Here is a 13,953-nt window from a genome sequence, read left to right on the forward strand (position 1 = left end):
TGGCCAAACTCAGGGGAGCATTCCAGGAGGGTTAGTGTAATTATAGAGACCAACAAGCCTGAAAAAATCCTGGTATTAGCTCAGCTATAGGACCCGCTTCAATAGTTCAGCAGCTTCAACTAGAGTTGATCTGAAGCCCAAGCGATACAGTCGTCTTCCCAGATACACCAATTGGAAAATTGCAAAATGCCCAGCTGGTGGAGAACTCATGCCAACTATCCTGTGGATGCTCACATTTTTATCATGCTGCTTTGCTGAAAGCTTTCGTCTTAAAGGATGAAAATAAATGTTTTGCGGGTGTGATAGAAATGTCTGTAAAACATGGTAGCTGATCTTTGGGTAACATGGTTTTATACATTTCAATCTCTAATCATTCTATGCTTAGGAGTCCAATGGGTGGACCTACAAAGTAATGGAAAGGCTTCCCTTTCCTGAGATAGAGAGATAGTTGTCAGTCATCAAATGGACCACCAATGGACTCCTAAGCCCAAAATAAATCTGTGATTAACGAAACATATATGTTGTTTCATCATCGTAATGGAAATTAGATATAATTAACCTTATACATGTTTATTAGAGACCATGTTGGAAACAGTACGTTTATATAGATTAAGAGGCAGTGTACCATATAGGTTTTTTTTTTTTCTTTACACCTCGTGGATTTTTCTGCATCCGTTTGTGCTGGGATGCATTGACTGTAATTGTTGCAAAAAAATTTTAAAAAATTAAACTTTGACTTGACATAATGTTTCCCCCCCCCCCCCATGTTATAGATGTGATATATTGAATTTGGGAGTAGTGTCACAGGAAATTTGTTGAGGCAAATTTATAGGGTTAATGCCTGCAGATATTGTAGGACTGCAGGTACAATGTGTCAAGTTCCCATATCATAAAGAAATGAAACCTTTACAGTGACAAGTAGTAGAACTACTGTAAATGTGTCACCTACAGATAATACCTTATGGTTTCACTGCACATTATACCACATGACAAGCTCACATATGCTACAGATTTCATTTCCTGAATAGTATGGCAGAGAGAAAATTTTTAATCTTAGTATTTATTATCATCAGTTTTCTTTGTAAGTACTGTCTACACCGAGCTGATATTCTTGTAATAGTTTTCTTAGTATAAATAAATTCCTAATATAACAAGTTCCAGCACTCAGATGATGATCAAATGATCTCTTTATTGTAGATTACATGTGTTATAAGCCACACAGCTCAGAGGCTGACATGTTCCAAGCCAAAGTTCATTCACACAATATAACATTCTCAGTAAAGGGTCCCTGCAAAGCAGGTTATTTAGGTGCACGTCACTTTAAAACGTACAATACTGCTATCGGAAACAAAATACAAAACCAAGACATATCCCAGCAAAATGGAAATAGACACTGCATGCAAACTATACCTCACAGCTTAGGTCAATATATATCAGGTAAATGGTTCTAAATATATACAAGATATATATATATGTATAGAGAGAGAGAGAGAATGAATGAGAATCTGGGTATCTATTTTGAGAGTTTAGAGTAATAATGACTTTATCAGCAGGTTTGGAAAATGTGTACACCAGTGCTCTCTACCCTTCCAAGTTTTTCCATAGTCCAAAAATATTCTAAAATGTTCTGCCCTGACAGTGGGGGTGTAGTGCTACCATTGTCCGTGTGTATACAGTGATGTCTTGGTGTGCATTATGATCTGTGCACTTTAGACATGTATCTGTTGGCTTATGTAATGAGAAATCTGATAGGTATACTTTGTTTCTAAATTACTTGTATTTTATTTGTTCTAAGTATTTATTTTCCTTTTTTTTATTCTAGGTTGAAGATGCCATGTTGATGTTTGACAAAACCACCAATAGACATAGAGGTGAGTTGCTACCATTTTACTCAGATTTAGCTTTTTATTCACAGGAGAACTGTTGTTAGCCATCAGAAGATCAATGATAAAGCTCCTTGTAAAATCTTGAAGGGTCACCAGGTGTGCAGTATACTGTGCATGTAGTAATGCTAGGTTCACATCGGCATTCGGGTTTCTGTTCGGGAGGTCCCTCCAAATGCAAACCTAATCTACTTAAGAAAACGGTTACCCACGCACTCCATAGACTATGATGGGGTCCTCGTGGTCTGCGCTCGGATTCCAATGAGAAGGATGAAAAATGCGGAGAGAGAAGCTCTGCTTGCAGCACTTTTCTCTCCACATTTTTCAAGCGGAGAGGGAAACAGAATACCCGTACAGAGAGCCCACTCTGGTGTGAACCCAGCCTGAGTTGACTATTACCTGGTGGTGATTTGTATATTGGTTTTGTGTTCCTTCATGTTTATTTTCTTTGTGTGTTCTATGTTGAGTGCCTTTAGGGCACAGTATCTGTATATGTCTAAAAGTAGTTAGGTAGTCAGAAAATATCAGGTCTTGTGGAATTGATACTTCTACTTTATGTGACATGTTTTCTTCAGAGATTCTGCTCCGTTCCATTTACTAGCCGCTCCAGTTCATGTCAGTGGGATTACCTGGTTTGCAGGATTACGTGAGGGTTGAGAATTTTAGCATTTTCATGAATTACACTATATCAGTACTTTGTTGTACTTCAGTACATTCCTGTATTTGATGTCCGACATGATTTACAGGAATTCTGTCAACACTACAGTTACAGGCCAGAATTTCTTGAGACTTCTTTAGACAATCATGTTTTCTTCAGGGTCTAGACACAAGTTATTACATTTAGCCATCATAAATCAGTTTTATTTTATCATTTATCAAGGGAAGAATGAACAATACTTCATTTTGTGAGTTGTGCTTTGCTTTGCAGGTGTGTTGATTGTATATGACCTTGTATAGCCATTTTAAGTCTATGTTCACATTTGTGTTATTGATTTCAAGGTTTTTCAGTAGTTTTGACAACAAGAGTACAGTAGTCTGTAGTTCGAGTTTTGCTGTCAGAAAAACTGGACACCCCTATGGAAACCTGACAGACGATTAAACTCAAAGGCATAGGTAATGATTTGTAAGTATGTAGCCACATCGTGAGCCATGTTGCTAGTGTGAGCACAGCCCGACTGTTCACGTGTATAGTATATTCGTTCTATATTTCAGGACGTTTTTAGATATTTGTTACAAAAAGCTCTTTTTTTGGACTAAAAAAAAAACAAAACCCAGAAGACACTTTTGTTATAAGTGAGCACTGTATAGCTTTTCACATAGCTTTGTATATGATTTACTTCAAAGCTTTCCAGCACCATCATAAATACTGAGTCAAGTGGTACAGGTGTATTATTTTTTATTGTGCGCAGGGGAACTGGTTTGCGTATTTAATCCATACAGAGTCTTCTGAATGGGATATAATAGAGCCGGGTGTATAACTTCTGCTATTAAAATCTTCAGGAAAAAGGAATTACGAACTACCATAGGAGATGCATGTAATAACGGAAATGTTTCATACAAGCAGTGCATGGAAATAGCTTATCCATTTCCGTAACCTCTGTTTAAATTTCTTCATCTTCATGGTGTGACAGCCAGAACAAGTCATAACACTCAGATCTTTTACAGATTGACTATTTATTTCCATCTGTATACATAGACCGATGGCCATCTCTGCTATGTGCAGAAACTGTTATGTTTTCATAGTAAGTTTTTTTTTAATATGTGACTATTTGCTGAAAATATATTCTATGGGAAATGACTAAACAATGGCCGAACATTGGGACTTCAGGATTTATAGACTTATTTAAAGTGCAGGTTGAAATGATATGGCTGCTTTTATACAGGCTCAGAGAAGCTGTATTATTACTCGGATTCCCTGTAGTGAATGGGGCTGGACTGTCATAGCACCTGCAACCTGTAGACATGCAGAGTGCCCCTTTAGTGATCATATGCATGTATTTGGGTGTATTGCATTACATCAGTTCCTTATATACTATAGGAATCCATATGTATATAAAGCTGTGTATAGTATCATTCCTTATGGAAGTGTATAACTAGATTGGCTATTGGTGTTATGTGTTGCAGGGGTGCCCCTTCACATTGTCCAGTCAGTACTAGTAGTACTACTATGGGTAGGGAAACAGCACTTTTGATAAGTGGAATGGTAACACTCAGTTGTCAATTTATTTACAAGTTGCTAGGAGGAATAACAGAGGAACAGCATAATGTAGATTTGTACGAAAAGATGCTCCAGTCTTCTTATTTATTGGGGGCCTCCAGATACAGGATTTCCTCACACTGACGTGTCTGGAGAGATGACAGGTCCTCTTTAAGGATATGTCTGTATAGCACTGTGATAATAGAGATTTGTGATTTTTCTTCATACCTAGCCTTAGTTGAGTTGTCATTGAACTGTAATTATATGTTTCAGATACTGAAACTGGGAAATGATAATTCCCTTCTATTTTTCATGGTATGTTGTGCAGTAACTCTTTTGAATCGTTTCAGAAATATTATTTAATTCCCTGGTTAGATGGGATGTAGACTGTAAGCCAGATTGTGTAATTGAGCTTCCCACAGTTGTTTTAAAGGCTTCTCTGTCAGCATCGCCATTTAGGTAATTTTACCAGTCGTACTTCCATGCCTTTTCTTCTAATGGCCAATCAGTGTAAAGTGTGTGAAGCATTGCCGGTGAAATGGTTATTGAAGGTCACATGCCTCTGGCCCTTCGATGTGTCTTGCCGTATAACACATTGCACAGTACGGCCAGCTGAATATTTCTCTGATAAATAAATATATTTAGAACCGCCATTCTATCCATTTGCTTTATGTGTGATTTCCCTAAGGCTCTGTTCACACAAATATAAGTTATGACTGATTCCTTCTTTCCGTTATAATTCATTTTATGAGGATCCTGATATATTTATTTAACCTATTTTGGTTGGAAATGAGATAGAAAGTAACAGAAATGTGAACCAAGCCCTAGGGTGTTTATACAGGATCTCTCATGTATGAAGCGAGTGCAGCACACCAGTAGATCACAAGATCCGTGCACCAGAATTGTGGATTCTATGAAATAATAATAATGGAATGATCTTGTACTATCAAATCCCTGTCATTGTTGGTATAGTGATGTTGTAAGTTTAGTATACTGGAGCAGCATATACAATAGTGATAGGTGCTAGTACAAAATATTGTACAATTGTTGTAAGGGCCATATTGGTGTAATGACAAATGGAGTAGACATTGTCACCTGTTTGCCATAGATATTTCTTTGCATTGTCAGGCTTTACATCCGAGCAGTTGTAATATGTCAGACTGTAGAGTTAGCCGGGCTGCTGTGTAAATGTGATGATAAATGTACAAGATGAAATGTCTGGCTTGTGAGCCAAAATCTTCTTAAAATAAAATTAGTGTTAATGCCGTGCTTTCCCCCAATTACGGTAGATAAATACAGAGTGATCTACTGTTGAGCAGTACAATGCGCGGCTGGGAAATGTGTTTGAAGTCCCTTTTGGCAGACATTACAGCAATCAAATGGAAGTTTGGAATGCAAGGTTAGGATATAAATCTATGCCTCTGACTGATTCTATTACTTACATACACATAGACAGGCCAGAGAAATGTAGGGTGCCAGCTACGTTTTAAGAACATGAGTTTTATCCCAGTGTGGATAGAATGAGGAAAGCCTGTAACCTGCTCTGACAGATCTTCTCTGCAGTTGTACTGTTCTTTATCTTATGTTTCTTGACAGTCACAGCATTATGCTCACATACTAGGAAAAAGGCTATATGAGTAAGTGTTCCATCTGCTTCTTATAGTAAGTGAACTTCTTTTTTGGAGCCTGAGCAGACAATCGTACTAGAAGACTCCTGTAGTTTGCAGATACTTGGGTGTCCCAGTACCAGGGAGAAAAGTTATAGTTATTTATTGTGCTTGCTGCACTGCCATGTATTCCATGCTTTGCCAATGTATGACCATGTCGCCCCTCATTGCTGCAAGGCTTTATGGTAGAGTGCATACTAACATCAAGGAGCATAAAAGACCCAATAATTCAGTTCCAACCTCATCATTATGTAATATATAATCTGACAACAAGCCTTTCACTAGAAACAGTTCTCCCACTTCTATGTAGAAACCATCAATGTCAAGACGTGCTGGTCTGTGCTGTGAGGCCTAGCAGTAAGGTTAGGGTTACATAACAACTTGGCACTGACAGACATTGCATAGTAAAAGATGGCAGTGTCATGCTGCCTACATCCCTGCTAATAAAAATAGCTGTCGCCATGCTCAGGTTACCGCAATGGTCACAATAAGTCCAGCAGTTTGGAATTATGATGTGGCCAAATTCTCTGTGTAGCCCTAGCCTTGCTGTGAGGACACTACTGACCTTCATTAATATATTAGGCCATTGCATAAATAACAACAACAATATTAATCCCTTTACATAAAGGATCCAAAAAACTTACAGGGGTGTGAGGAAATGACCCGCCATTGCCCATCAGCATAATATGGCCCACAGCAGCCTGTATTTGACTTTTAGACCCAAAGGTACTTCTTGCTTTCATGATGCCAGCAAAGCTTCCTTATGCTATTATAATGTTGTACTAATAACTATCGATGATAGAGATATTGTTAAATTGATATTAGTACTTATATTACAATATGTGTGTAACTCTGCTGTATAGTACATAGTCTACATCAGGGGTAGGCAATTTTCATTACCCAAGTTGTTGTGGAACTACAAATCCCAGTATGTTTCCATGCTCTTTTCTTCTTGAAGCTACAATGCACTTTCAGGTTAATTTTAATTTCCATAAAACTATGATTTCAAAGACGGATTCTGGCTGTGCTGAGCCAAAATCTCTACATCATAGTTACCTAGGATGCGGTGAGTTCCCATCTGAGTGCAGGTCTACTGTCCGTTACTCACAGCACCATTTGAGTATGAGGACAAGAGGCTCGCAGTAGGGCCAGAACTCATAGTGTGGTAGATGATTATAATCCAGTGAGCTGGGTCGGCCGAGCTGCGGTCATAAAAGGATATGCAGCCTGACTACACAGAACAGTGTACATAGGCCCTCAGCAGATTGTTTTGTTCTGGCCATAAGTAAGAACCCCAATGGACCAGCTCTGTCGGCGACTTGTGATTAGTTAATTGCAGCAATTTTATATCTTGTGATCTCTTAGCTCATGAATTCATAATTCATTGCAAGTGCCGCTTTCCTTAGTGTACATAAATTTCTCTACAGCTAATATTTCAGCCGAAATACAAGAACCCCTGCGTTTCTCCAACTGTTTTATTGCGGCAATGCCTTTCCTTTACTATGAGAAACAGCCATGCATGTGGCCGGAGTGTGCCATGGTCCTGCTCTGCATTAAAGGGTTACCCTGCAGACTGCTGCTCACAGCAGCTTTAAACAATAGGTGGGAATAGCTGAGTGGGTAAACTCTGACAATTTGCCCACTCCTCCAGGTAACAAAGCATGGAAGGTTTCCTTTTAATTAGGTTGATTAATTATGAAGCATGGAGGGAGAAGTCCTGATTCAGCCAGTGTATTTATATATGAGCAGCTTTGAAAAGGATGGGGGGCATGGGAAGGCACCTGGCACCTGGAGTTCAACAGGATGACATTGGTTCTCTTGAGGGATAAAATGGGAACATTTCTAAATAAAGCCTTCTAAATGTGGCTGCACATTTCATTATGTCTTTGTATTTCTATAAACAAGTTGTCTCCCTATAATTTTGCAGCTTTTACAGATGCTAACTAGTAAATGAATGTGCATGACATCGCCACAACAATTTTCTGTCCGCAAATGGATATTGTCCCCAAACCATATTTCACCTTCTAGTTCTCACTACCTATGCGATTGTTTCTGAGAGATTGTGTATCTGATCACACACAAATAAGCTGATCCTTCTGGAAATGGTTAATATCTGGAGCACGGTGAGAGAGTCACACGTCACAAAGTGACAGATGTGCTTTTCTAGTGTTCACAATAACTAAATGTACTTTCTCTATGTCCAGGCAGATGTACCTTCATGAGTCATTGAGACACATAACCTTACCTTTGCTGAGTCAGTAGAATTTGACCTCTTGCTAAGACTTGATCACTCCACTTAGATAGCTGACTCTTGCAACATTGACGTGTTACATAGCTTATAAGGATCACATTTAGTGAACCCGTCACCCCTCCTAACATGCCTGTGTTAGAAATTATTTGTGTTCCTCATGAAAAAACTATTTTAAAGAAATTCTGCATTGTGAGATTCCTCTGTTATTCCTCCTAGAAATTTATGAATAAATTGGTGTTACCAGTTGGGGGTGTCCATGTGCAGTCTGACATTGTATGAGCCAGACACGACTCTTTGACACGATTAGAAATAACAACAAGTTTTCATTATATTCATACATAAATGTGTCTAGTATGAACAACAGGAAGAGTGCAATGTGGAGTTGTAAGAAAAGATGTTCTAAGATATGTCAAGATGGAGACAGAAAAAGAAACAAATGATAATACTGTGGTTACTAGACATATGTAATATATAGGTAATATGCATTACATTTAGATTAAAAACCGTTGTTACAGCACTACTGGCTAACACAATGTCAGAGTCCCCATTCTGAAATCCATCTTAAAAATCCCAGACAAAAAAAGTTCTGCAAGCCTGTGAAGAAATAATGGTTGCCCAAAGAACCCCAATGTAATCAATGGAGTCCCATGGGATCCGTTGTTTTCTGTCATTAGATGGAATGCGTTTCCGTTGCTCTGCTCTTGCGCCAAACCAGAAAAATCTAGATAAAAACTTAGATATGAACACATCCTAAGATAAAATAGGATGAACCTTTGTTTTTTGAAATGTTGCAGTATTTTGTCTTATTACTTTTTTAGGAATCACAGATGGTGTAACTAAGATCCTACAGAGTAAATACTGATCACAGAAAAGAAATCCCCATTTTTAATTTGCTTTTAACACTTGAATTGTGCAGTAAAGTCATTCCTTCTATATAACTCTTAAAACTCTAGTGCAGGGGTCCTCAAACTTTTTAAACAGTGGGCCGGAGGCAGATCAGGTCGCACATACATCAGGAGCGGTGCCCTCCAATAGGTAAAGTGAAATACGCTCCATGGCCTGGCCCGAGCTCCCCAGGAGCTTCATTATAAATGCACGCCTGCCGGCGGGGCCAGACAGTAGTGCTTGGTGGGCCGCAGTTTGAGGACCCCTGCTCTAGTGGTATCTGCCAAGGACAAATTAACAAAAGCAACGCGGACATTTTGCAACTAGTAGTCTTTGAGTTTCTGGGAGAAATAGTGTGTTTTGGGTCTTTTTACTGGACATACACTAGACATAATTGGCAGATGGTAGCTGAATGTAGCCCCCTTGGTTTGGCATAGGGATTTCAGGGCTTGTGGACAGAGTATCATTCACTTCTGTCTACACATGGAAACTTCTGCTCAGTGTCTATTTCCGCCTGTAGGAAAGAACACAGCTGACCAGTGTAGCTTGAGTCTTGTACCTTAATATTCTCAGTCTAGGCTTCACACTTTTAAAAGAATCTGAAAATATATACATTGTGTCTCTTCTACATTGTATTACTATTTTCCACATTCCTCCCAGGTTAAATTGTACATTTCCTTATGCTAGGAAGCCACTTGGGAGCCAGAACTAATGTTCTCAAGTCCTTTGCTAATAGAGACTGAATGGGCTGTTTGTCACATGCAGTCCTTTGAGGATTCTTGAATTCAGTACTTACGGCTTAAGCCACATGAGATATTGTTACGTGTCTATTATATTTTGTTTTTGAGGTACTAAACTTTACACAGTTTTCTAATGAAGTATATAGTTGTTTTACGCCTATTTAAATATAGGGATGCCATAAAAGCATACCAGCTGCCAGAGACTATTGTGAATCAGGACGTCATGTGAACATTACAGGAGTTGGTGTAATGGAGGGTACACAGTACAACCTCTCTACAGTGTTACGTCATGTTTTATTCTGGTTGTGGATTCCTGCCACAGTTGTAAACAGGTGTCATATGTGATGGAGTTTATCATCGCAGTCTTCTTTCAGGTGCCTTTTTGTATATTTTGTTTGCCAGTACAGGTTGCTGTCGAGCCATGGTTACCTCTTGTGCTAATTCTGTGCATAATCTGTATTTGCTGCCAAAAATACGTAAATTCATGGTGGACCAGTTTAGCTCGAATTTCCAAAGTAAAACTGATAAGATATCTGGCAACAAGAAGGAAAGAACAGAGTTAACACATGCAGTAAACCACAATGTGTGCTGGCACTACAAATGTATTCTGTATGGCACAACGTCCTTTCCAAATGTGACTGGTTTTCTAGCATTTTATAGCAATGTAGCTACCTGCAATGGATGGTTTCATGATTGTGTGATATCTACACCTAGATTAAAGGGGTTATCCAGGACTATGACATCAATTGATGTGGCTTAATCATGGCTCACCAAACACAGTGCCACATGTTTAATAGTGGCTGTGTTTGGGATTGCAGCATGGCCTAGTGACCAATGGAACATGATGTCACAGTAAGTTTTAGCTTTTTTTTTTTTTTTAAAAAAAAGACTGGTAAGTAAATAAAAGTATATGTTAACAGGTTTCCATGACCATGGTGAATGTTGCCTTTAATAGGCAATTAGATTGTGGTCCTTACTGGGGACAATGACTAATATGTGTATAGCATTGCAGATTATGTTGGCACTATGTATCTGGATATCTGGTAGCGATCTTTATATTACTTAAATAAGTACCTTAGGTTTATGTTAAGAAGCTAATTAAGTGAACACAAGGATGACTTAGAATGTATAATGGTTTCTTTGGCTATAAGGCCAGCAGTTATTGCTGACATCCATTCATGCATACCTTATCCTGAACGCATTGTATTAAACAAAGATGTCCTTGTAGTTGTGATCCCAGAGGTTTTAGGTCAATGTAATGCAACCCTTTCATGACATAAGCAATTTTAATATTACATGGTATATTTTAGACATAGCCACTTTTACTGGTATTATGTTAATGCATTTATAACCTAGTAGGAAGCCAACATCTTCCACAGAAATTTCTGAGGGCAACTGTGCACATGATCAAGTGCATCCAATGTGGGTCTGAGTTTGCAGTCGAATGACATTCTGTAATGCATTCATGTCTATGTGGTCTTCCGTTACATTGACATGGAGCAGGTCCTATTCTGCTCCGTGTCATCGGAACAGAACAGATTGGACTCCCAAGTATATATAAATGCATCGCGGCATGCACTTGGATGTCTCTCTGCATTCCAGTACAAACTTGTTTCCACATCGGATGCACAGTTGGTCATGTTTAAAGTTCACATTCGTGTCAATACTCTAGTATCTATTCATGTAACACGCTAACATATTCCATAGCGCTGTGCAAGGATTGTCATTACTCTCATCAGTCACTGTCCCCTTTGGGGGCTCTGAAACTAATTTCCCCCTCCCAGACACACATACAAAAGGGCCAATTTCATAGAAAGTCAATTAACCTACCAGTATGTTTTTGGAGTACCCAGAGGAAACCAACTGTAAACCATTACAAATTCTAAGCCCTTCATCCGTCCATTTTCAGTATTGGATATAATGATGATTGGCAGCTATATTCATCAGCTGTTTTACAATTAATTTTTAATCTGTTATGCCTGGACTGACCAGCAGATGGATTACTGCAGCATGCTGCTACCTTGCTTTTAATCTGTGCTATAATTTGAAAAATAGTTCATAACCATATCTGATCATATCATTGCATACATGACACACTGAACCGAGTGTTTTTCCTTTCACCTGAGAGAAGTAACACAAGGGGGTCACTGTGCCAAGCCAATCTGAGCAACCTATATGTTGTACAGCAAAGCAAGCAGCTGCAAAGTAAAGAGCGGGAGCAGCTGTGAATGTAAAATTAGTCTTTCTATAAATGAATTAGTTTGATAAATAATAAAATGGTATATTAACAGCAGATGGTTACAAGGTCAAGGGATTTTGATTAAATTCCTAAAATGGGGCATCCTCAGAATAGGCCTTCCAGATGATGGTGTGAGCTGTGCATAGAGCAGTATTGCTTAAATATTCCCTTGTATGCGCCAGTAAAACATAGTGTCAAAGGCAGATCATTTCATGGATTGGACCTTCCACCTTTTAACACTATGTAATATGGTTTAATATTCTGATCCAAAGTCCCAAGTAGTCAAACAATAAAATTCAAGCTGCCTCCAGCCACCACTAGAGGGAGCTTTTTGTTTTAGTATTTTGTTTTGTGTTTGAATGACCCATAGCAGCCATAATGTTATCATTTACCACAACAGTATGTCTCTTTATGAAGGGAGATCGGCACTCCATCACCACTATAAAGGTATAATAAGACATTATCACAAAGGTTTGGACCTATGGGGGTTTTAAAACCTAACTAGAAAAATATTTTAAAAATTATGTGAGAGAGTTAAATTAATGGCATAAATGACAAAAAAACAAAACAAAAAACTTTTAAGTGTCTGTATAAGTGATCCATTTTTTTTTATTCTTTGCATTATATCTGGTACACTGGAAACCATCTCTACTTGCAACAATGGCTGTTCAATGAAACAAAAGCAAAATGTTTGCTTAAAGGGGCTGTACAGGCTAATATTTATTAATTAGGCTGTGGTGCCTCCCCGTACGGACCTGTCTTGCATCCCTGTTGTTGTCTAATGCTAGAAGCACCCGCAGCACATGACCGCATGAGGCGGAAGGGAGCCGGAACATCACAGCCAATGTGAAATTCCACAGCAAGAAAACATCCGAGGCTGGACCTCCCTAGGAGGACACTGGAACACCAGGACAGGTGAATATGTTTTGTTTTTGGTTTTTTTTTCGCCTCCCCTGGCCCAATTAAAAAACTGTTTTAGCCTGGACAACCTCTTTAAGTTAATACCAAACTCCTTGGAATAATCTTCTGGCCTGATTGTGTAGAGAGAGATTTCAGACATCCAGATCAAGCTATCTCAGTTGGTATTAATACAGGGATAAGACAATTATAATTCGGTGTCTCTCAATACGGACAATGCTTACAGAAAATAATTAATATTTTATTACTACATATAACATCACAAAAATTAGAAATAATGTACAAAGCTGGAGTTATAACTACTAATTCTCTACAAAAGAAAAGAAAAACAAATGAGAACTGTTGGAGGTTAAATCTTTTATTTCTTGATTTCTACATTCACATTTGCTGTTACTTGTATTTACTCGGCAATAGGTGCAGCCATGTATCACAGTCCAGCAGGCCTGTCGAAAATAGAGGGATCTTATTCTGACCTCTGCTGGAAGCAGTGTGACCAAGAATATCCTCGCCTTTATATTTCAATGGTTCTATCCCAAAACAAGCCAAGACTACTTCAGTCATTACTTCTCCATTATAAAATCCACTTATTGTCCTAGGATTGCTGATACCCTTTCTACACCATGTTTCTTGGCTATGTTATGTACTGTATATGTTCTGATAGCCGGACCAAAAAAGCGTCTAAGCTTATACTGTGATGTGCTCATACCATAATTATTGTGGGCAAAGCATACAAAGAGGGTAAAAACAACAAGCAAACCTCTGCCATGATACTTAAGTCATAGCAGACATGTACAACTAAAGCTAGATACGTTTTTTATACACTGTTACTCCCAGAACATGCCATGTACACCTAGAACCTCCATTTTCTCAACCCTAATGTGATACAGATATCATTGAAATGTGAGTTTTTAGTGAAGGCTTCTCAGGAGATATTATACAGTACATGGATGCTACCTTTTTTGCTCTTGTTGCATTACCATTCTACCGCAGTGTAAGCCACCTGTAGATACTGTCTGTCACCAGCACTTGGCTACCAAATCTAATTTTTCTTAGCTCTTGGCTAAAAACTAGAATTTTTAGCTCAGCCTCACAATTCATCTCTATGCGTTGTGTTATACACTGTATGGTCGGTGTGTGGGTACCCCATACAACGCCACCTTTCTAGGGAGTATT

General features: G+C 38.6%; 1 protein-coding gene across 7 annotated transcripts in view; it reads left to right on the forward strand.

Moving 5' to 3' along the window:
* The window catches only part of MSI2 (musashi RNA binding protein 2), a 538,668-nt gene that overhangs the window by 300,217 nt on the left and 224,498 nt on the right, over window positions 1-13,953 (forward strand). For all 7 annotated transcript variants that reach the window (XM_075264907.1, XM_075264910.1, XM_075264909.1 and 4 more), the window contains exon 7: window positions 1,823-1,871. In XM_075264907.1, coding sequence (XP_075121008.1) covers window positions 1,823-1,871 — 49 coding nt within the window. The remainder of the gene's footprint in view (window positions 1-1,822; window positions 1,872-13,953) is intronic.

This window comes from Leptodactylus fuscus, chromosome 2, assembly GCF_031893055.1.
Source record: "Leptodactylus fuscus isolate aLepFus1 chromosome 2, aLepFus1.hap2, whole genome shotgun sequence".
NCBI lineage: Eukaryota > Metazoa > Chordata > Amphibia > Anura > Leptodactylidae > Leptodactylus > Leptodactylus fuscus.